General features: G+C 32.7%; 2 protein-coding genes across 7 annotated transcripts in view; one reads left to right on the top strand and one right to left on the bottom strand.

Annotated features, from left to right (window-relative positions):
* Positions 1-21,524, top strand: part of LOC126768431 (uncharacterized) — a 46,234-nt gene that overhangs the window by 1,823 nt on the left and 22,887 nt on the right. The window lies entirely within an intron of this gene.
* On the bottom strand, positions 1,744-21,181 carry LOC126768435 (uncharacterized). Of its 3 annotated transcripts, XM_050486486.1 has the most exons (11): positions 21,000-21,181; positions 12,275-12,424; positions 6,264-6,379; positions 5,711-5,822; positions 4,835-4,932; positions 4,635-4,745; positions 4,340-4,555; positions 3,312-3,430; positions 2,621-2,717; positions 2,079-2,311; positions 1,744-1,999 (listed from the first exon to the last, which is right to left on the bottom strand). In XM_050486486.1, the coding sequence occupies exons 3-11, from the start codon at positions 6,369-6,371 to the stop codon at positions 1,795-1,797; spliced, it is 1,299 nt and encodes a 432-aa protein (XP_050342443.1). In that variant the 5' UTR covers positions 6,372-6,379; positions 12,275-12,424; positions 21,000-21,181; the 3' UTR covers positions 1,744-1,794. The 3 variants fall into 3 exon arrangements, with proteins under 3 accessions (XP_050342443.1, XP_050342441.1, XP_050342442.1); XM_050486484.1 differs by lacking the exon at positions 12,275-12,424; XM_050486485.1 differs by lacking the exons at positions 12,275-12,424; positions 21,000-21,181 and adding an exon at positions 8,898-8,917.

The raw sequence follows: 21,524 nt of genomic DNA, 5'->3' as shown, positions 1-21,524 counted from the left end.
TGATTTTTAATCTTAATATAAATACAGTTACATAATTAATATTCATTCAAACTTCATTTAATATAAATGAAATAACATTCACGGTAAATAACATCTATAAAAAATGTAACATAACACAGTAACAGCCTGTGAATGTCCCACTGCTGGTCTAAGGCTCTCCCATTTTGAGGAGAACATAATAGTATCAATATAAAAACAGTATTTGATAACTACACACATGCTCAGTTGTTTCTATGACATAGAAATAATTATTAGGCTAGGTTAGTCATTTCTTGAAACTCACTTGCATTGGTAGGTGAATTTCGCATTTCGCATACCATGTGGTAGGTGAGTGGAGCCCTTCATCTTCAAATTTTAGAAAATATCTGTATTTCTTACATTGCATTGCAGTGTAATGTCATGTTATATAAATCTAAAATTAGTAATTGACTTCAGTTCATTATTACAATAATAATAATAATGAAGAACTTCCTATAATTATGTAAGCTCATTGTTTAAATTTAAAAAGTGGAAGTAAAAAAAAAGTAATTTTAATATTAATTAAAAAATTTACAAACTAAACTTGAACTATGTAATAATTCTTGATAATTAGAATTGTCAGGAATTTAGTTTTTTTTACGTTTAAAATGTATGAGTTTCTATCGGTACCTACATTTTTAAAGGATCATGTTTTTGACAATAATTGGCCTAGGATTGAATCCAATTAAATTTCTAAAATAGTTAGTCTAGTCTAAATATACTTTTCAATTATATATAATTTGATTTTTCATATATAATTTGTAATAATCTACCTAAGATCTAAACCTATTTTCAGCTTTGAGGAAGTTATTGTAAGCTTACCACTATTTTTATATCTACATATTTTGGCCATAATGCAGATATTATATATTTCATGTGTCATCTCTAAAAATGACTAACCGGTGAAGGCTTAGCATTAAGCAAACTGAATTTTTGGCTTTTCAAATTTTTTACGTTTAAAATGTATGAGTTTCTATCGGTACCTACATTTTTAAAGGATCATGTTTTTGACAATAATTGGCCTAGGATTGAATCCAATTAAATTTCTAAAATAGTTAGTCTAGTCTAAATATACTTTTCAATTATATATAATTTGATTTTTCATATATAATTTGTAATAATCTACCTAAGATCTAAACCTATTTTCAGCTTTGAGGAAGTTATTGTAAGCTTACCACTATTTTTATATCTACATATTTTGACCATAATGCAGATATTATATATTTCATGTGTCATCTCTAAAAATGACTAACCGGTGAAGGCTTAGCATTAAGCAAACTGAATTTTTGGCTTTTCAAATTCATACGTATTTTTAAGTCAAATAAAACTATTGTTGTAAATGCATAGTCGTATGTACAATTTATTTCAGTAACAGTAACAGTCTGTTAATGTCCCACTTGGCTAAGGCCTCCTCTCCCTTTTGAGGAGAAGGTTTGGAGCTTATTCCACAATTTATTTCGATGATTGTAAATTATTTTATTTTTTAGTTGTTTCCAGCAGCCTTGCTTCCAACATGAATTTATCCATTTAAAAGCCTTTATGATTTGTCGTTTGTTGAAAATTTAAAATTAAAACTTTGGAAAATGTATTTGCATTAATTTTGTACTATTATTAAATAGCATTATTTTATATAAAAATGTTTGTATCTTTGTCCAGTAGAATAATTTACTACACACCTTGACATAGATTATAACAAAGGAATAACAAAGGGAAAAAAGCTGGCGATAATAGTTAAATTGTTTAATTATCTTAAAAGTTATTTTTTATCTGTATTTGTTACAAAGGGCCCCGGTCAAATGGATGTTTGTGCAGATGTCTTCGGTGGGGCTTAGTAGGAGTGCTGTCTGCATTTGTAAATCTAGCTTTATTTGATCTATGGCTTAGTACCTCTTGATCTTCGTCCATAAAATCGTTCATACTATTGTCAAAATAGCTGGAATCTCCATCATCCAAGTCGTAATCTTCTTCGCTGTTTTCATTTCTGAAATAAATTACAATTTTAATAAAACTTAAATTACTATACATTTATTATAAGTCTATTTTAGGAAATGTTTTCATACTTGATTCCTTTAAGCTGTTGAAATAGTCGATCTGCGGCGGCCGTCACGTCGGAATCTGGCACATGTTCTTCCGTATCGTCAGTCAGACGAACCTCCAATCGCTGTAAAGCTGCATCAGCTCTATTTGTCAATCCAATGAACTTTTCCGTCAGTTGTTGTAATTCTTTCTCATTAAAAGTAGCATGTGACGTGTTTCGGAACAAATTTTCGAGACGTTTGCATGGAATGTCGTTCTGTAACATCGAAAATTTTATAGTCAAAACAAATTCCTCCTAGAGACCTGGGTAGAAAGGAAGTGGGTAGTTACCACCAACTCATCCGCTATTCTCTACATTTAATAATATTGTTATTATAACGATTGTATTGGAGAATAAGCCAATGTGATCTTTTAGAGTTGCGTTTACGTGGTTTATATTTCTTAACGATTCATTAAATATTTATCATCACACGGTGGCATATTCGCTCGGACATTGGCTCGTGTGTTATTATTATATCATGATTTTAAAAAGAAAACGCGGAATTAAAATCTGATTTATACTAACTTGTGTTGGGCGATTGCTCAATATTTTCATAACTTTATTGTCATGGTTTCTCATTGTCACCTGAATGTTTTGTAATTCCCGAAACGTTGACGCTGTTCTGAAATGGCAACAAATATCGTTATATAAATATATAATTAAGTCATAATGTATGTGTTGTATTGTAAATAAAACTGTTTTATTGATAACAAGTTATTACAGTGCGAATTCTTTAAAGTATTCCTCTGTATGCATGTGAGTAAGAAGTGAGAAACGTGCTTTTATCTTTTTTTACAAAATAAGTTTTATTGATTTAAATTTGATTATATACAAAAATATATAAAATTATTTAGTCAACTGACTGTTTTTAAATAGATACAAATACAAATTTTTTTTTAATAGTATTAAATTTTAAGTCATTTTTCATATTAAGTAGTAATCCTTTAGTATTAATTTGTACACTTACATCTTGTATCATATGTATCTTGTTTATTATTTATAGATTGTTCATTCGTGATGGATAGATTCGTGAAAATATGGCATTTTGAATGTCCTTGGAGAATATATAAATATATTATAAATAAAGATATTATATTGATCAAAAACTGTTTCTAGTGCATAATATAGCAGTAGCCCTGCTTAGCAATAACTTGATTATGTAAATCTGAAGTTTATTTATCTCAACTATTTATCCGTTGGAATATAATATACGTACTTGTTAATAAGGGAGTCGATTAATTTGTCCAGCACGTCAGCGACATGCGTTGGGTCGTCGAGTTGAACTCGTTGACAAGAATCAACAAAATGTTTCTGAGCATCTAAAACTTCTTGCATCTGAAATAAATAAAGCGTTACAATCAATATATAAGTACGTTTGTGAGAATTTTACAATGTTAAATAAGCAATTCTTGTATATAAATTATTTTAGTTATCTCGGAAAAGGTTCTAACGATTTGGCTTAATTTCGTATTAAGGTTTTGCTTTTTAACTTTATATATTTGATATCTATACTTTATCTATATAGATGTTTTTCCAGAAAAAAAAAACTTTTTATTTTTAACTTATTAATTATTATATTATTAAAGGTAAGTCAATTCGGTTAAATCGAATAATTATTAATTGTTTTAATTATAATAACTGCCTTTGTTTGGTTACTGTTTGCGTTTTTAAATTTTCCTTGTTAGTATTGGATTAGTCTCTTAATGCAAATGTTTATATAATGACATAATATTGCGATTTATGGGTCCCGTTAAAATTGTTATTTTATATGTTAAATGGTATATGGTTTCACTTTCTGAATAAATCAATAAATCTTCGTATTCTATACGCTTAGACAGTTTAATGCTGTAACGTATATTTTTTATTGAATGTATAAATTCCGTCAACTGCCGAGTAGATAATTAGTTAAACTTATATCAATACATGTATTACAAATATCACTGTCGTAACTCGTTATACACTCTCGATTTAACCTTCGTGTTTCTAAGCTAAGCTTACGAGTCGTTCCTCGGACTTATTAGCCATGCAAAGCTCTATACGCGTCATGCAATATTGCGGCAAGTGGCAGTGTTGAATGTTAACTATGAAATGGTCGCTATATCAAAACACTTGTACTTGTCATCATTGTCGTTTTCGTCTTTAAGCGTTTTGTACGAATTACACAGAAGTTATTTAATAATCTAATTTTTTTTATTTATAAACTTTGACGGTAGTTGGATATGATTCTTGAGTTCTATAGCTTACCTTCATATCGATTTTTTTAGTGTTGTCTTCAAGACGCTTTGAAAATGAAGCTTCAACGTCCACTGACGTAAGACGTGCCTCTCTATGTCGCCTCGCAAGCGCCCGTAGTCCGTCGGCGAGCTCGCGTCTCGTCACGTTTACCAATGACATTCCGTCTCGAACCAAGGACTCTATCAGAAGGCCGCGACGCCACGTGTCCGCATAGGCACCACTCACCTAAACGTGTTAAATGAATTTTAAGTAGCTTTAAGCTTTCGCAAAGACTATTTTGTAATCAATGCACCGGATTACTTACTTTTTCTAATAGATGAGTGTGCGTGTTGATTTGATTCGTTAAATTTTTGGCTACCTCTGTAATCTTCGCCTGGCTCTTTTCAATTTTGTCACCGCTCTCTTTGATTGAAGTCTGAAACGAGTGTATATGTGAGTGTGTGAATATATGTAAGATTCGTGATAAGTATTATGATAAAATTTTAAATTTTCAATAGAACAAACCTGTACGCTTGTTTGAAGCATGTGAAGTCTGTGCTCTAGTCTCTCCGCAGCCAACTGTGCCCGTTCAAGTTTCAAAGACAGCGTGGTTTCCAGGCGGTCTAAAATTCAAAATAAATAGATCATTCGCCTAGCAATTGATTAAACGATGGCCCTGTTTGTTCAATTGTGAATGATAAATGTAAGCAATATTGCGAAAGTTGACATAAAGTACGGATTCTAAAATAGGATATGACACAATAAGGATGTCGTGACTCATCGTTGTATACGTTCGCTGGTTTTGAGAACAAACAGATATAATTTAGGTCGGGACTTCAAATACGATTGTTCATGTTATGCTTTGTACAGGTGATGTTCAAATGTTAGCCAACTCTAATTCATTCATATGTACATGTCATGATTACGAATGAACATATTTTTTAAAACATATTTGATTTTATTGAAAATATTCATATCGTCACAGTCATGTTACGGAATTACTCTATTTATTATAAATACGTGATCATCGAACATCTTTATCTTTGTTATGAAGGTTTTATATATTATTATAGCTTTGCAAAGAAACAAAGTTTGATAAAAACAAAGTTCGTATTTCGACTAATAAATGAATAAAACGTATCAACAACAAATTACTACCACATTTTATTTGTGCTATAGTAAATTTTTCAATGATTTCATTAGTTTACACATACGGCCTTATTTATAAACGTTGTTTAGCGAGTGTTTAGTTGAACACTGAGTTATCTCTTTCTTTCATCATTGATTTGACATTTGAAAGAAGAGGCAGCAGAAAACAATTTAACTGATCACCCCTAAAAGAACATTTTTGTGTAAGTCGTAAATGTAACTGTTGTATAATATACACTTTAATTTATTTACCAAGTTTATCTTGTATTACGTCCAAACGTCGTGCTTGTTTCACTTGAACTGCAGTTATGGTGTCTAGCACGCGCAGTCGCTCGTCTATATTTGCTAGAATTACGCTCAAATCCTGCAAAACACAACGAAATCCTTAACAGGCCTGTTATTTTTTGATTCGTTCTTTTATATTCAATTAAATAGATAGAATACGATAAATTATAATTTTCCCAACATCAGCATCATCGTACCATGAAGGCGAAGTCCATGAGCAGAAAAATATCTGGCCATCTTGACATACTAGAAATCATTGTGAAGGTGAGTCATTGTCAATGTATTAGTGAAATCGTTAGTAAAAAACTAATTATATAAAATTTTCCCCTTGATATTATTATAGGTAAGCATCATTTTGTATACACATGTATATGTATAGTATACGTTTTTCATAATTCGTTCGATACTCAACATCCTTAGACATCCTTAGATATTTATTTTAATATGTAATTGTTGTTTGAAAACTATTGTTCATAATTTAAGAAACGACTGGTTATTATCCTACAATTACTCTTATTACCTTAGGGGTAAACGTATTGAGTGCGTTGGAACGTAGGCTGTGCGACTCAGCCGGCGAGGCGCGTGCCAGCCAAAGGCACGCAAGCGCCGCCACAATCACACTTAACATCGCCCCGCCTGTAATCATAACAGAATAACATGCGTTTAGATGAAAAAAAAAAAAGATTTATATGTCATTGTAAAGTCGAGATGCTCCAGTGGTGCTTAGCTTGGATACTAAATTTTGTTTTAAATTTACCTCATTCTGGACATTGACGGAAAAAGTCGCGAGACATCCGTCGTGAGTCAAATGATATCTTGCCACATGGTTATTGGAGCGGCGTGGTGGAATAAGGTACATTAAAGATATGTCAGCAGAGGGAAATTTGTGTGCCGCTTGCTATTTTTACTATTACCATTAAAAAATGTTACACGATAATATAATTCTATACTAAAACTTTTGAAAGCTTGAAATACTCTATACATAGATTTGCATTTCAACTAAAAAATTCAACGATTCAGTCATACGTAATTATAATTCGTATATAGCATAATATTTTTTACAGTATTACATTTACGAATATTTGTATATATTATAGAACGATAACTCATTGGCATATAACTATAAATTTCTAGGTCCTGTAGTGGTTTTAAATCTGATCGTTACTTTAGATTAAATTCCAATCGCTAAGATAAGGCTTTTTCCTACACTGGAGCTGTTAATTATAAATAAACAATCAAACGATTAAATAGCTTATAACAGTAACACAATTAATTTATCAAGTTCTAATCAAGATGTAATAAATGTATAAACTCTACGCTTATCATACATCTTTGTATAAGTAATGCATCCTACCATACAAGAATCATAATATAAAAGAACCGTGATAGGTTAGTTTAGTGTTGGCTCAGTGGTTAGAAGATGTAAATAGTAACTGATGATTCCGAGTTCAATCCGGGGCAGTCAGCCCTGATTTGTTATATGTTTTATTTGTGTTTATAATTCATCTCGAACTCGATGGTGAAGGTAAATATCGCGAAGATACCTTTATGTAGCAAATAAAAATCTGCTACATATATCACCCGTGTACCAACCCGCATTGGAGCAGCGTGTTAGAGTAATCTCCAAACCGTCTCCTCAAAAAGGAGAAGAGGCTTTAGCCCAGCAGTGGGACATTTACAGGCTGCTTCACTTTTCAAGAACCGCGATTGTGTTTAATGTTTTAAATGCAAATTTAATATTTTTTTTATAGAAATGTCAAAGAGAAGAAATATTTTGTGATGATCATGTCCTGACGAATATCCGCCACGGCGGTCATTCACAAGGGAAGTTAAACCTAACCTAACTGCGCAAGATGAATTATAGTGCATAAGTGTGTGCGCAAACACAGGTGCACATACAATATACACGACCGGTGAGAGTTCAGGCAGGACTAATGAGTTTACGTGTTGTCAGCGGCACTAGAGTGATAACATTGCCAAACCGGGTTGTTATTGAGAATTCCTTAACGGAATTCATTTGGCCCGACCCAGGATTGGAAATAACTTTAGGACCTGCTTTATAATCTGGCTACTACATTAAGGACGCAGTTACAAATACATACATTTTGATAATATGCGGTACTGTCTCGCGAATTAGCGAGAGTGTACATAATAAATATCATTGAAATAAGGTTTAAATTAAGTTCAAATTACTTGTTACTGATTGTATTTTGATTTGTAGGGTAAATCAGTGTTGCAGGCAGACCCAAGAGACGTACCATCTCAGGGCTCAAGGTTGGCGGCGCATTGACGGCTTAAGACGATTTGGTTATATTTTACGCATGCCTCGGAAATCACGTAATGTCGTTGGTCCTGCGCTTAACACTTTTCGGTCATGTCGGATTCGCCGTCCCGTTGGATTATGAGAATGTGGGAATAGAGAGTGCTCCTGTGTTTGCGCACACTTATCCACTATTATATGTGCCTGCGCAGTTTGTTAGATTAGGCTTCTTGGAGATTTGCCGCCATGGCCAAAATCTGTCGGGATCACATCATCATCATCATATTTCAGTGTAATTACAGGCACAAGGGACATAAAATCTTAGTTCCCAAGGTTGGTGGCGCATTGGCTATAAGCGATGGTTGACATTTCTTACAATGCCAATGTCGAAGGGCATTTGGTGACCACTTACCATTAGGTGGCCCATTTGCTCGTCGACGTTCCTATTCTATAAAAAAAAAAAATCACGACGATGATCACTTACTAATAGGTTGTTGACTCGTTTGCCTTCTTATTATAAGTAATTAAATAAAATAGATTAAGAATGGTATGTAATCTTCTAATCGAGATTAATTTGATTAAAATTATAAAACACATTTGAATTGTTGATTGATTTGAAGAACTTGTAATCATCAACGTGTAACTATTAAATCTGCTGACGTCAAAGCTATTAAAACGTTGGTAATATATTTATTCAATGTCTATGTAAGTTCCTTTGCCAGATTCTTCATAAAATATATATTTATAAAATAAATATACAAATATAGTGTAACATTAGTGACTTGTTAATAAGAGTAAACGAGATTCTAGAAGCCTTTAGTGCTATTAGTACTTGTAATATGATATTTAATAAAGAAATCTTAAAATTAATTGCGTTAGGGCAAGAAGGATTACCTTATTTATTCGATAAGAAACGAGATACTTCATTCAAGTTTAATGTAGAGTATTTGCAGGCTAACGTTTCCATCCATTTATTATCGTTTCTGCTTTGTATCCTCAATGATCCTTGTTTATACTGAAACTCATCTCTTTGTTTGAATATCATAATAAACTAAACACGTTTATCTCTTGAATGGGATCTTCAAAAGTAGAATATATCGTACATACATACATATACTTAGTATGTCCTAATAGTATGTTATACTAAATATGCCCATACATTTTTATGCACTATCATCATCTCTGTTTTATGGTTTTAAAATAGTTCACTTACGTAAGTATGAAGATGATTGCAAAAGCTAGTTGAGATCAATCATTTACAAATATTTAAAACGAAGATAGATTTTATAGCTTCGTTCTCAAGATCAATAGACGGATCCGGAAGAAAAGCTCACTCAATCGTGACTAGACGCACGACGCGTTCCATTATTCGTGGCGCGTGTTGACAAGCATTGTTTATTCCACCGATCACCGGCAGGTGTGCTCTCTCGTCCTGCTTATGTGCATCTATTTATTTGCATTCCGGTGCAGTTCGTGGACCCCGAGTTGGATTATCATTGTCGAAGTGCGCCCACACACGACCGAGGTCAACCTTTCGTCAGCCCCGTGCTGTGCCTGCTGCCACGAGCTTCATTGCACAATCCTAAAGCGTCCCGCTATTACAACGTCAGTCATGTTTCCTGATTAAATAATTTATAAATGTTGAGTTGAAACATTGTTTGCATGTCAGATTTCACTTTTAATTATAAAGCTTATTTTAAATACCGCTGTTATCGAGAAATTTTGCAAACCATAAGCACCAATTTATTAGGTTAGCGAGTATATCATTATGCATTATGTATTTTGCCAGTATATTATTATGTGAAATAAATAATGATTAGAACATGTTGGCAGCGTAGTTTGACTTGATTAAGAACCGGCGTAATTTTGTTAGCTATGGTGAGCTCATTGAGATTGATGTGATTCGTTTCACTTTTGTTACTGTTTACTGGTGGTAGGGCTTTGTGCAAACTCGTCTGGGTAGGTACCACCTACTCATCAGATATACCGAAAAAAATTAATACTCGGTATTGTTGTGTTCCTGTTTGAAATGTGAGTGACCCAGTGTAATTACACTGGCTCACTCACCACCCTTGTTATGCCTTTAATTAAAGGCACAGGGGATAACATCTTAGTTCCCAAGGTTGGTGTCGATGTAGGAGATGGTTAATATTTTTTACAATACCAATGTCTATGGGCGTTGGTGACCACTTACCATTAGGTGGCCCATATGCTCGTCCACCTACCTATAATATATTAAAGATTAATCGATATTCGATCACACTAAGTGACAAACTGATATATTCGTAGATTGAAAGAAATCTAAAAGCGACAACTAAACTATGTAACGATGCGTAAATATAGACGCCGCAGTAATGTTAAATGAGAATAAATGTTTTGTCGTTCATACTCAGAAGCCCGCATATTCGAAAATCGATAAGGAAAGCAATCTGTCTTAATTTCCTTTATAGGTATCTCGTTAGTTATGTCAGTATAGTGGTGAAGAAATATTGTTTATTAAATGTAAAATACTATTTTATTTTTGTAACAAGAGCTCATTAATTCAGAAAGGGAAAGGAATGTATACATTTTAAGTACGTCGACCTCCACGTGCTTTAAACTTGCAATACAAGTATACGATGCACGCACAAGGGCAGGTTTTCGGCGAAATTTAACTAAAACTAAACCACCATGAAATAAATGACAATATATAAATATATTCGGTTATAATTTGGCTTGAAAGTGAGACATAAGACAGTCGATGTATCTAGTCATATACTCTGATGAGATTTGATATGTAGAACAGCAATTTACAGCGGCTGCTTGTCAAAGTTCAGTAGAACTGGAGACGAGCCAACGCGACTAAAACGCACTTCCAGGTGCTAGAACTTCCCTATTAATCTTATTAGAAACTTGTTCTTAATATAATTGAGTTGACCAATTTGTATATTTTACAATTTGGTAAATGGAATGTTGGTTGAATGCGATTATATGTCTATTACATTTACACCGAGAGGAAAGAAATGCTGGAGATATCATTAAAAATCAGACACTTGTCAAATATAATTTTGTTTAAAATAAAGTTTAAGAATCTGCGAGTTTATTTGGTGAATTTAGAAAACACTAAAAGTAAAGCCAAATTGCAGGTGAATGTTATCTGTCATTATAAGCTTTTATAAATATTTTTAACTATAGAAACATGTAGTATAGACAAGACAGAGTCCAATTCTTTTAGGAGGACTCTTGTTTGTTTTTAAGAGAAGTCGTTGGCCTTTCCGTCCTTTCCTTGTCCTATTGTATGTAAGAGCTTCCTGGTGAGATCACGTTTATTCCTAAGCCTCGCTGCATTCTCCGTTGAATTTCTTATTTGTCTATACAAATATTCCTGTCGTCACAAATTTAATTCAGTTTGACGGTCGAAATAAAATCAGTATTAATTTAATTTTAAGTGCCAAGTCACGAAGCTTCCGTTTTTAAATTAAAGCCTTGAAACGGAAGGTAACACAATTAGTTTTTTTATAAATAACACCATGACATGCACTTTAGAATTTCGAGGGACTTTTAAAATTGTTTCTTGTTTGTATAAAAAATTGATTGAAACTTTTTTATTTTAATAATCTTTGTGTAAAAATAGATGTATTTGTCAGAAGTCAGAGCAACAGTCATCAGTAAAATCCTTAGAAATTTATAATCTTACTCGAGTGCCCCGCCCGATGTCTACCTCAACTTTATGGAGGTCGTAGATATTAATAAAGATAAATAGCAGATTATGTCGCACAGTATCTCGGTTAAGTCCTTTGAATTCGACACTAACATCATAATAGGCTTTTTACAAGTTGAAGTGATGGTACAGAATTAGGTCAAAGAGACAGTTAAATGTTAAGGTTTTTCTTTTAGACCATTAGCTACTTTAAATCTCGTATCGAACAACGGGCAAATTACGGAGCTTACTTGCAGTCTGGCGCAGGCAATAGTTAGTACGCTTCGTGGAATGTCGTCGGGTAGCTGATTATAAATTTGCTTTATGTTCCCAACACCTTACTTGCTATTTGATAATAAAAATTTTTCGCTTATTACTTAAATTATCTAACAGAAATTATTATAATCCTTTGGGATCCTTTGGGAATATCGTTTTGACCTGCCTTTAAATTCTAACAAAAAAAACATAAATTATTATTGGTAGCCTAGCATGCGTAATCCATACTCCGAAATAATTAGCGCAATTTCAACATTTTTATTCTCTACATAATGTGTGCATACTTTGTTTGTTCCCGCAATATTGACATACATACCTACTATTATCGTCGTTGATATATACCTATGGAGATAGGTAAGAATTCTCCTAGATCGCGTTATCTGCTTGCCTTAGGTCGTGTCGCTGTTCGCCCTCCTTTTGATTTTCTACTGTATAGGTGAATCACCTTTCGCTCGAGTTCAAATATCTGCGAATTTTTCGTTATCAGTCAAAGACTCGAAGGTTTGATTATTTTGTATTTTACTCGAAATGTAATAAAGTTATTTGATATTCAATAGTATTATTTATATCGCGCACATAACCGATTACCAGTTGTCAACTGTGTGAGGTGTGCGAAAGTGGGTTACATGATCGCGACAGACTGCACGGCGGCGGGAGCCGGTCGCCAATTGACCAGAAGTATTCAAGATAACCTCACCTTTGTTACTAAATATTTTCATTGTGACATAATATTGTTATTTTTGTTTTAATTCGACAATGTATTCGTAATTTGTTCAAAAATATTTTAAGAAAACATCTAGCTATGAGTTAAGTTAGTAAGAATTTATGTAGTAAAAATAAAAACGTATTTACAATCCTTCGATTCGTAATAAATCGTTAAAAATTTTTTTGTAGGCACACATTTATATCTGTAGTTAAGCTACCGCAGGATATCGTAACAAAAACTCTCTAATGGACAATAGACAAAAGAGAAGTTTTAACATTTTTTGAGGGATGACTAAAGTTCATACAAGGTTTGTTTTTTTAAAGGTATTGTAATTCCGATTTCGCACGAACTGATGTTTGCGGTTTTCTTTAAATCTTAATGCTAGCCAGATAAATAATTTTAACAGAAATATTAGGTTTATAATATAATAAAAGCAGTTGTTAGTGTTATAGTCCCGTGCCTTCCATATTAACTCGTTAGTCTTGGTCCCGAACTGTTTCTGTTCGATCGTATTATGTTGCCGTCCAATTCGGCTATAAGAGTTAGCTAATAGAGATGCACCTTTGTTTGCGCAAACTTGTCAATATAATATATCTAGAGCAGTTAGGTAATTTTAGAGATTAGGGGCTCAAATTCGGTCACATGGACATTCGTTTAAAGATGATCTCATACATTATAAATATATTGCGTGAAAATAATAGAATAGTTCAAAGATGTGACGTTTAAAAGAGCACTGGCAAAGAACTTTCTAAAGCGTTTTACAGAAAGTAAAATTCTGGCATAGTCTGTTATTAAGTCGACGATTTAAGTTTGTTCAATAATATTCGTGATCTTATCGCTTAACTATATAGCTTTACATTTGTTTCAATTATAACGTTTATTAGTAAACACGTAATATCGTGCTTGATAAATACCACGAAGGAAAGTGGTCCCACACAAATTCTTTATAGAACCCGAATACGCATAAATTGCGTGTCGGCCCTAGGCGCTTATAACATATTACTTAGTGAAGAACTTTTTCAAAGTTATTTGTTTTTTTTTAAAGATGAATTGGTATTTAATAGCGATACAGCCAGTACTTACTTCCTTCATATCAATTATGATATAAAACTTTGTTCCTTAGATTTAAATGAATAAATGTATTATAACGATTTATATTTTATTTCTACTAATATTTTATTTCTTATACCAAATATTTATTGGTACAGCAACCTGTTTGGACGGCAAATCTTTTCATATGATAATCTTTACAGCGTTGGACCTACATAATGTTTAATTGGAACAACTTTTTAACTTCTCAGCCACATATGTGACGACAGCGTCGCTATCTCGTCGTTACTAATATAATAACTAACCTCATCTACTACATAGTCCGAGAATTTTTCTAAGTTACCTGCTGTTGTCTCGTGTTCTCGTTAGGCAAGTATTTTAATAAATCCGAATAACTTGTCAACCAAATTACAAGATTTAATTTTAATCACGTCCTGGAATTTCAATGTAATCATTATACAGCTGATTATATACATTATTTTGAAGGAAAGATTATTGTTATTATAAGGCGAAAATTGGACTAATATTTTCGATATTAGTAATTTTGAATGTATATTATAATGAATTACATTATTTATCCTTGAAGATATTTAATCTAACCTCTTGAAAACTATTACGGGTTGTTTTATTCGTTTTATTATTTGCTTTTTTTTCGACTTAAAAGAGATTAATATTATTTATGTTCTAAAATTAGATACGTGTCTATTAATTAGTCTTTATATTACAAAGATACAATATTTTGAGGTGTTTTGGTAATAATAACGCCACGCTTTCTTTAATATAAGAATGAAAATTCTAAATGGCACTTGCGTCATTGTTTACATTATTACTAAAGGAATAAAAGTTGTTTAAAACAACTGATTCATAGATGCCATGTCAACCATGTCAAGACACGTTAGGTTCAATGTCTCCGTAAAGCTTTATGTTACTATAATATTTCCTTTTAAACAATATCACATGAAAGATAATACAAAAACGGACAATGTGGCCTAAAATTTAAGTGGCCAGTGTCGCAGCCTATAAGAAGCTTTGCTGTTTGGAATGCAATACATGTTACAATCGGTCTCATTTCAAGTAACACATTCCTTTAGAATTAGAAGGAAAACTATCAGTTTGTACCACGATGAGTAACAAATAACAGCTCTCGTCAGACGTAGTTGCTTGCAAAATATGATGCCTTTGATTTTCAATATCTCCTCAACATATTTATATGATAGTTTTTTTAAGTAACATTTTTATTAATATACTAGCTAACCGTTCGAACGGGTAGAATAACGGTCTTTATAAAACGATTATACTGAAGGACAAACATACAAAGAAAAATTCTTGTTTTATTACGGGCGAACCTTCTTGAGTTTAAGCAGAGCAAGTCAACAACGTTTTATCACTAACATACTATTTTATATTATTTTTAAAAGATAGAAGATAGATTTGTGGTTTTAATATCATTATCAAAACAGTTTTGCTTTAGTTAAATTAACAACTTAATTAGCATAATTATAAGCTTGTTTAATCAAACTACGAAAGCAGACACAAGCTTTTATGTTGTAAATTAACATTATACGTGCAAATTATTTTGTTATGTGACTTTTAAGTTATTTCGTGTGCATAAATTTTATAGATAGTCGTTAAAATTCCGTGCCCGAGGTCATCACACCAATATGCATAAGTTTGAACAATGTTAACATTTGTCATACAAAAAGAAAACCGAAATTCTTCGAATCCATTGTTTAAATGTTGCATAGTAGTTATTGAACGAGTGCCTTCTTTGGTTTTTTATGTATTTCCTAATGATTAAAATTTAGCTACAGGTTTCGAGCCTTCGCAGAAACCTCGATTATTTTTCTTTATTCATATATTCGGATGGGGCGACGTTTTGTTTCTAAATATGTTTTCGCAGTTATAGTATTTGGGATGAACAGATTATTTTAGAAAAAGTGAACCTTGAATATCAAGGTAAATAAGATCATGTATCACTTTTTGCATTTAAATTTGAATATTGTTATTATAATTTTTTAGTCTCATAAGGATAAACTTATACATAATATGTAGGTGCGGCGACATTTTGTTCGCTTTAGAAATGCATATTAAATAATAAATCAACGAATATATTCAAAAAAATATATATTTTATTTTCGAAAGCACACTCCGATTTCAGATAATTTTATTTTATTGAAATTCTTGCCTTGCCAAATTAAGCCTAAAAAGAATAATATTGAATTTATGATTTCATAACCAATCGTTCGTTCGAATCTATTTCATCAATACCGCCATTTTAATTGGGCTTTTCCAAGCCGTTATCGTCTTTGGGTGATTTATATAAAATCGATCCTTGAGGGATTTCCACAAATGATAACTCAAAGGAGCCAAACTGATCTTCTATATGGCCCGTTGACATTACCTTTTCGGCTGATAATTTGATTTTCAAATATATGGCGTAAATCATCGCTTGTAGCGTTGCATATTTACACATTACCATTTTTAAAATTTGCTCTCTGTTCCCTTTAAATTATATTCCAGACCGAACTAGTGTTTTCATTTATTTCATTTTCGAAATGTGAGCAATATTACTTAAAAGTTAAAAAAAGAAATTATATGTTCAAAGGCAGGTCTTGTAAATGTAAATAAAAAAACCTTTAATGTATCTCAATAATTTTTTTTCATGTAGGTATATATAATTTGAAGCTAATTGTATACTATTATAAATGCAACCATATAATATTTTTTTTTATATTTCATGTCGAAATACTTTTGGTAGGTACATTATTATATTGCATTTATTCGCTTTCTTTCGCCAAAGGTTGTTTTTTGCAGATCATTTTAAGCGATACAAGATTTTTGCGTACCATTTTATCTTATATATTAGTTTTTTATATTACTCTGTTATTTACACGATGTGCAATAAAGTATAAAATTAATTACAGTGTTGTGTTATACAGAATGAAAATATTTAAAAGGATTAAATATTAACAATTTATCATTGTCATGAATGGCCGTGTTAAATATATGGTTTGCCACTCAGTAATAAATCGAAGTATACGATATTATGCTTAATTTATTCCTGCATTATATCCGTAGATGATTATTGCTCATGCAACCTTGATTTTCAGATTAATGATGGCAGCTTTTGAACTCGTTCGTACTCAATGAGCGATATTATCACGGGTGTTATTATTTGATTAATGGAATTAGGTTTTTTTTTTTATTATAATGACACTGTAATATAAAATATACGTTATCTAGGAAAACAATTGTTACATAGATTTTCTTTTTGAAATCTCGGATTACGAAATGCACGTGCTAATACTTTCTCTCATCTCGCAACTGATACATGAACGGAGTAAAGAGGTTAAGATAACAATATTACTTGTTCACAGAAATATTGAATAGAAATAATAATATTAAAAATATCGTAGAAGACTTATATAAGAGAAATTACTGTTACATTATATATTTTTTTTTTACATGAATCTTAGCTCTTACTTTCAAATCTCTCAATTTTGTTATATTGGATGTCTGAACCTGTAACACTCAATATCACATAAATACATACATAATACCGTATAAAGTATAGAAATTTGTATCGTAACGTAAATACTTAGTTTTTGTGTAAATGCAATATTATCGGTGTAGTCTTAGGAGACGTGTCAGGAGCTTTGTTTGTGATAAGCAAATACGACGCACTTGTGGCGCGCGGGAGCTACCACTTGCTGCGTGTTTGCATACGTTGACATGCATACCTCCCAATTTAATAACACCCCTTCTAGTGACTGTGTTTATGGACCGCCTCTGAGAAATTATTTATTCAGATACGACGAGCCCGCACCTTGTAAATACACCAACAGGAGATAAACAAAATAATTGACTCGAACATTCTTAAACGATAACGTTTCTCAGCTAAGTAACAGCCTCTGAATGTCCCACTGTTGGGCTAAGGCCTCTTCTTCTTTTGAGGAGAACGTTCGCATAATCTCCTCGCCTGCTATAATGTGGTTTGGTGGATACACATCTAAAAGATTCTCACATGACACATGCAGGTTTCCTAACGATGTTATACTTCAAAGCCGAGTACGATGAATTATAAACAGAAATTAAAGACATAAAAATTTATAAGTATTTGTTCGGAGTTGAACCTGTGATCTTTAGATTCATCAGGTATAGAACACACATCTATGCAACGGCCATCTCGACTCTAAACAAAACAAAAGTCCTCTGTATAGTATTCCGTTTTTGTTTCTGAATGTTGAAATTTGTGTAGCGAACTACACATGCCGGACGAACGTAATTGAAATTATTCGCTCCGAGTCATGGACGTGTTTTCTATTACGACCCCGCACTGGATATGGAATGTAGATCATTCATGGGAAGTAATGCTTGCACGGGTGCAGACTCGCCATGTGATTGATTATTATGAGCACGATCTGCGGTTACCCAAGGCGATTTACAGTAGCTTTTTTGTTTCCCACGTTCACGTCGAATTACATGAAAATATTAAATGAGCAATTGGTTATTTAAATTGTTTACACTATAAGGCATCGTATATTCATATTTGCAGGCTTACTCAATCGATTCCCAAGGCGAGACTTCCACATTGTTTCATGTCTACAATGAAACGACCATAAAATGACAAATTCGCCTTCTGTTTAAGGACAGAACGGAACAGGTGATATTGTAAATTGTTCACGTTTTTAGGGTCTGGTAAAATGTGCGTTGTATTATTTTTGTTTCCGTTAATTTGGTACAAATGATTCTGATGATGTTATAATATTATAAGGCATTTTCTTTGAACATTTTATTTTTATGTGGCTCTAATGACATAATTATCAATCAGCGGTTTTTGAGCGCGTTTCCTTGACCGATATAAAACAAACGATATTACTTAACAAGTGTTTACTACTTACATTGCATGCATTCCTTTTCAAATTTTCCAGCAAACTTACGCAGTTTTAGTGTAGTTTTCCAGACGTAAAAAGACGTTAAGTGGTCGTGAAATGTTCATTTTATTGTTTGCAGTAAACCACAAAACCCGTATGAGCTTATTACTGTTTTTTTTTTAATGTATAATAATTAAAGATAAAAGTAAATTAATAGGAGTTTAACTTAATGTTGGTAAAGGACGTTAACTAAAGTTACTGAAATTACGTTTTAAGTTTTTTTTTTGCCTAATTAATCAGTATCGTAACTGTTTACAGAAAATGTTTTATGATAATTTTTAAATAAATTTTAGTTTTTTTCTTCTTATAACACTGTTCAGATTAGAACTATCAATTGATTATTCCATTACGATACATAATCTTACCAGTAGAGCTATTCTGTAAGATCAAACTCGTAACTCACCGCAGAATACGATCGTGAAATGTCAGTAAGTGACATGTGACATGGATAATAAATTAATATTTTATTATTAGGTTTTGCCCGCGGTGGCTTCACCCGAGGTGGTGGCAGGTATTAGATATAAAAATGTAGTAGTACCCTTGAGGTTCAAGCTTCAAAATCGGTTCAGTGGTTTAGCCGTAAACGCGTAACAGACAGACAGAGTTACTATCGCATTTATAATATAAGTATAGTTATATAATTCTTCTGAACGTAAGCATGTCACTGAACTCCTAAACGGCCGATCCGTTTTTGATGTTTATTTGAGTGGTTGGTTTAGATTGAAGCTTATTTAACACGTACGAAGGTGCAACGGGCAGCTTGTAATAATTATAAAATGTTCGGATACACTCATCAAAATAGCCAATAACTGAAACTCCGTTTTCAACAATTCACGTCTGGACAGATACCACCCACTCATGAGATATTCTACCGTAAAACAGCAGTACTTGATATTGTTGTGTTCCGGTTTGAAGGGTGAGTGAGCTAGTGTAATTACAGGTAGAAGGGACTTAACATCTAAGTTCCCAAGGTTGGTGGCGCAGGCGATGTAAGCGATGTATAACATTTCTTGTCAATGCCAATGTCTATGGGCGTTGTTGACCACTTACCAACATGTGACCCATATGCATGCATAGATAAAAAACTAAGACTGAGCGGACATGAAAACACATCTAAATCAGAGCAACAATTTATATATATGACCTGTACATCTGACTGGAATTGAACTTGCAACCGATGTTAAAATCGGTCAGAGCGACGAAAGAAGGTCGTTGTCTGATAGTAGATAAAAAATAAGTACCTACTTTTAAAAGATTTGACGCCGCTTACATTAAAAAAAATGTAAATATATTCCGTAATTGATATAGAATCAATTGTCGATTTCAGCTTTTAGTGTCCAGTGAAGCTCGTTAAAAGCTATTTAATTTTTATGTATGTATAAACAAGGCAACTTTTATTTACCAGTTTTTTTTTTTGTCTGTCAAAAATAATATTTTAAATATAATATGATTTATTTTTCTCTTAAAATAACGAGCTGTTTTAATTTGTTTACAGTAACAGTACAGTAACAGCCTGTTAATGTCCCACTGCTGGGCTAAGGCCTCCTCTCCCTTTTGAGGAGAAGGTTTGGAGCTTATTCCACCACGCTGCTCCAGTGCGGGTTTATGGAATACACATGTGGCAGAATTTCGATGAAATTAGACACATGCAGGTTTCCTCACGATGTTTTCCTTCACCGAAAAGCACGAGATGAATTATAAACAGAAATTAAGCACATGTAAATTCAGAGGTGCTTGCCCGGGTTTGAACCCACGTTCATCGGTTAAGATTCACGCGTTCTTACCACTGGGCCATATATAAATAAAATAAAAATCGAACAAAAAAAAAAAAAAACTAAAACATCAAGGTCTTCTAATATATCGAAAATTCTTATAATAATTTAAGTTTGATATATAAAGTGAATTAAGTGATGGTTTTATATTTATTATAGAACTTTTAATGCATACAAACATTTTGTATTCATGTTATTATTTATGTATTGATCGTTGTGTAATTACAAGCTATAAATTGCAGTGTAATAACTTAAAACACTTAAGTGTAAAAATATTGGCTATTAGAATATAATCGAAGTATTTACATCCCGTACAACGCGAAGCTCTACAAATACACCCGGTATTTTTAAAGTAATTATGAAACAAATTTATCGAACCACTTTTGCTTTAATTTATTTTAATTATAATTATATATAATATAAAGATAGTTTTGAAATACGTACACACTAATTTCACGATTTCTACGAATGTTCGCTATTTAAATTAAAAAACAGCATGTATTATCTATTTGCTAATATTTCGCGCCTCGCGCAAACAAGCCGCATTTCGATAAGATGATAAAATATAATGTTACTAACCTCGGGTTAATCTTGAGATTCGCAGTCGCAGTTGCCCTTAAGTGTTTGCAGTCACTATCACGAAACACTCACTAATCATTTCACTAAGATGCTCCTACATATTTAATTTGCGATGTAAGCGTGCGCGCGGTGAAATTGCGTAATTTGTGCGGAGCGACAGGTGCGGCTGCCGCAGCATCCGAAATGGCTCTGGCGCTGTGGCCGCTGCGAATAGCGCGCTGGAACCACGCCCCGTGCGTACGCGCATCTCCCCGCCCGCCCCAGCGCGGAAGCCTTCTTTCATTGTTTCAGCATTTTTCCTCACTCAGTAATAACTTTTCTATTAAATCGTAACAAGGCGTTCGATATCTGCTTTACACTGAGCATTAAGTAATAAGTACCCCATTGTGTTTTCGTTTCCGTTACGTCTATAAGTTTTCGTTATATAATTATTACTATGTATTAATTTTATTGTGTCATTCAAATTATTAAACAGTAATAATTTTCTTTAATTCTATTTATTTCCCTGCATTTTATAATCAATAT

The sequence above is a fragment of the Nymphalis io genome, chromosome 5 (genome assembly GCF_905147045.1).
Source record: "Nymphalis io chromosome 5, ilAglIoxx1.1, whole genome shotgun sequence".
In the NCBI taxonomy this organism is placed as follows: domain Eukaryota; kingdom Metazoa; phylum Arthropoda; class Insecta; order Lepidoptera; family Nymphalidae; genus Nymphalis; species Nymphalis io.
The sequence above is the reverse complement of the archived record's forward strand: the minus strand, read 5'-3'. Positions and strand labels throughout refer to the sequence as shown.

Excerpts from the sequence above, each read along its gene's own strand:
- LOC126768435 (XM_050486486.1), bottom strand. The coding sequence starts at position 6,371 with ATGTTAAGTGTGATTGTGGCGGCGCTTGCGTGCCTTTGGCTGGCACGC. Across the intron at positions 2,718-3,311 it reads ATCGACTCCCTTATTAACAA|AACAGCGTCAACGTTTCGGG; the intron begins GTACGTATATTA and ends TTGCCATTTCAG. Across the intron at positions 2,000-2,078 it reads CAACAGCTTAAAGGAATCAA|AAATGAAAACAGCGAAGAAG; the intron begins GTATGAAAACAT and ends AATTTATTTCAG.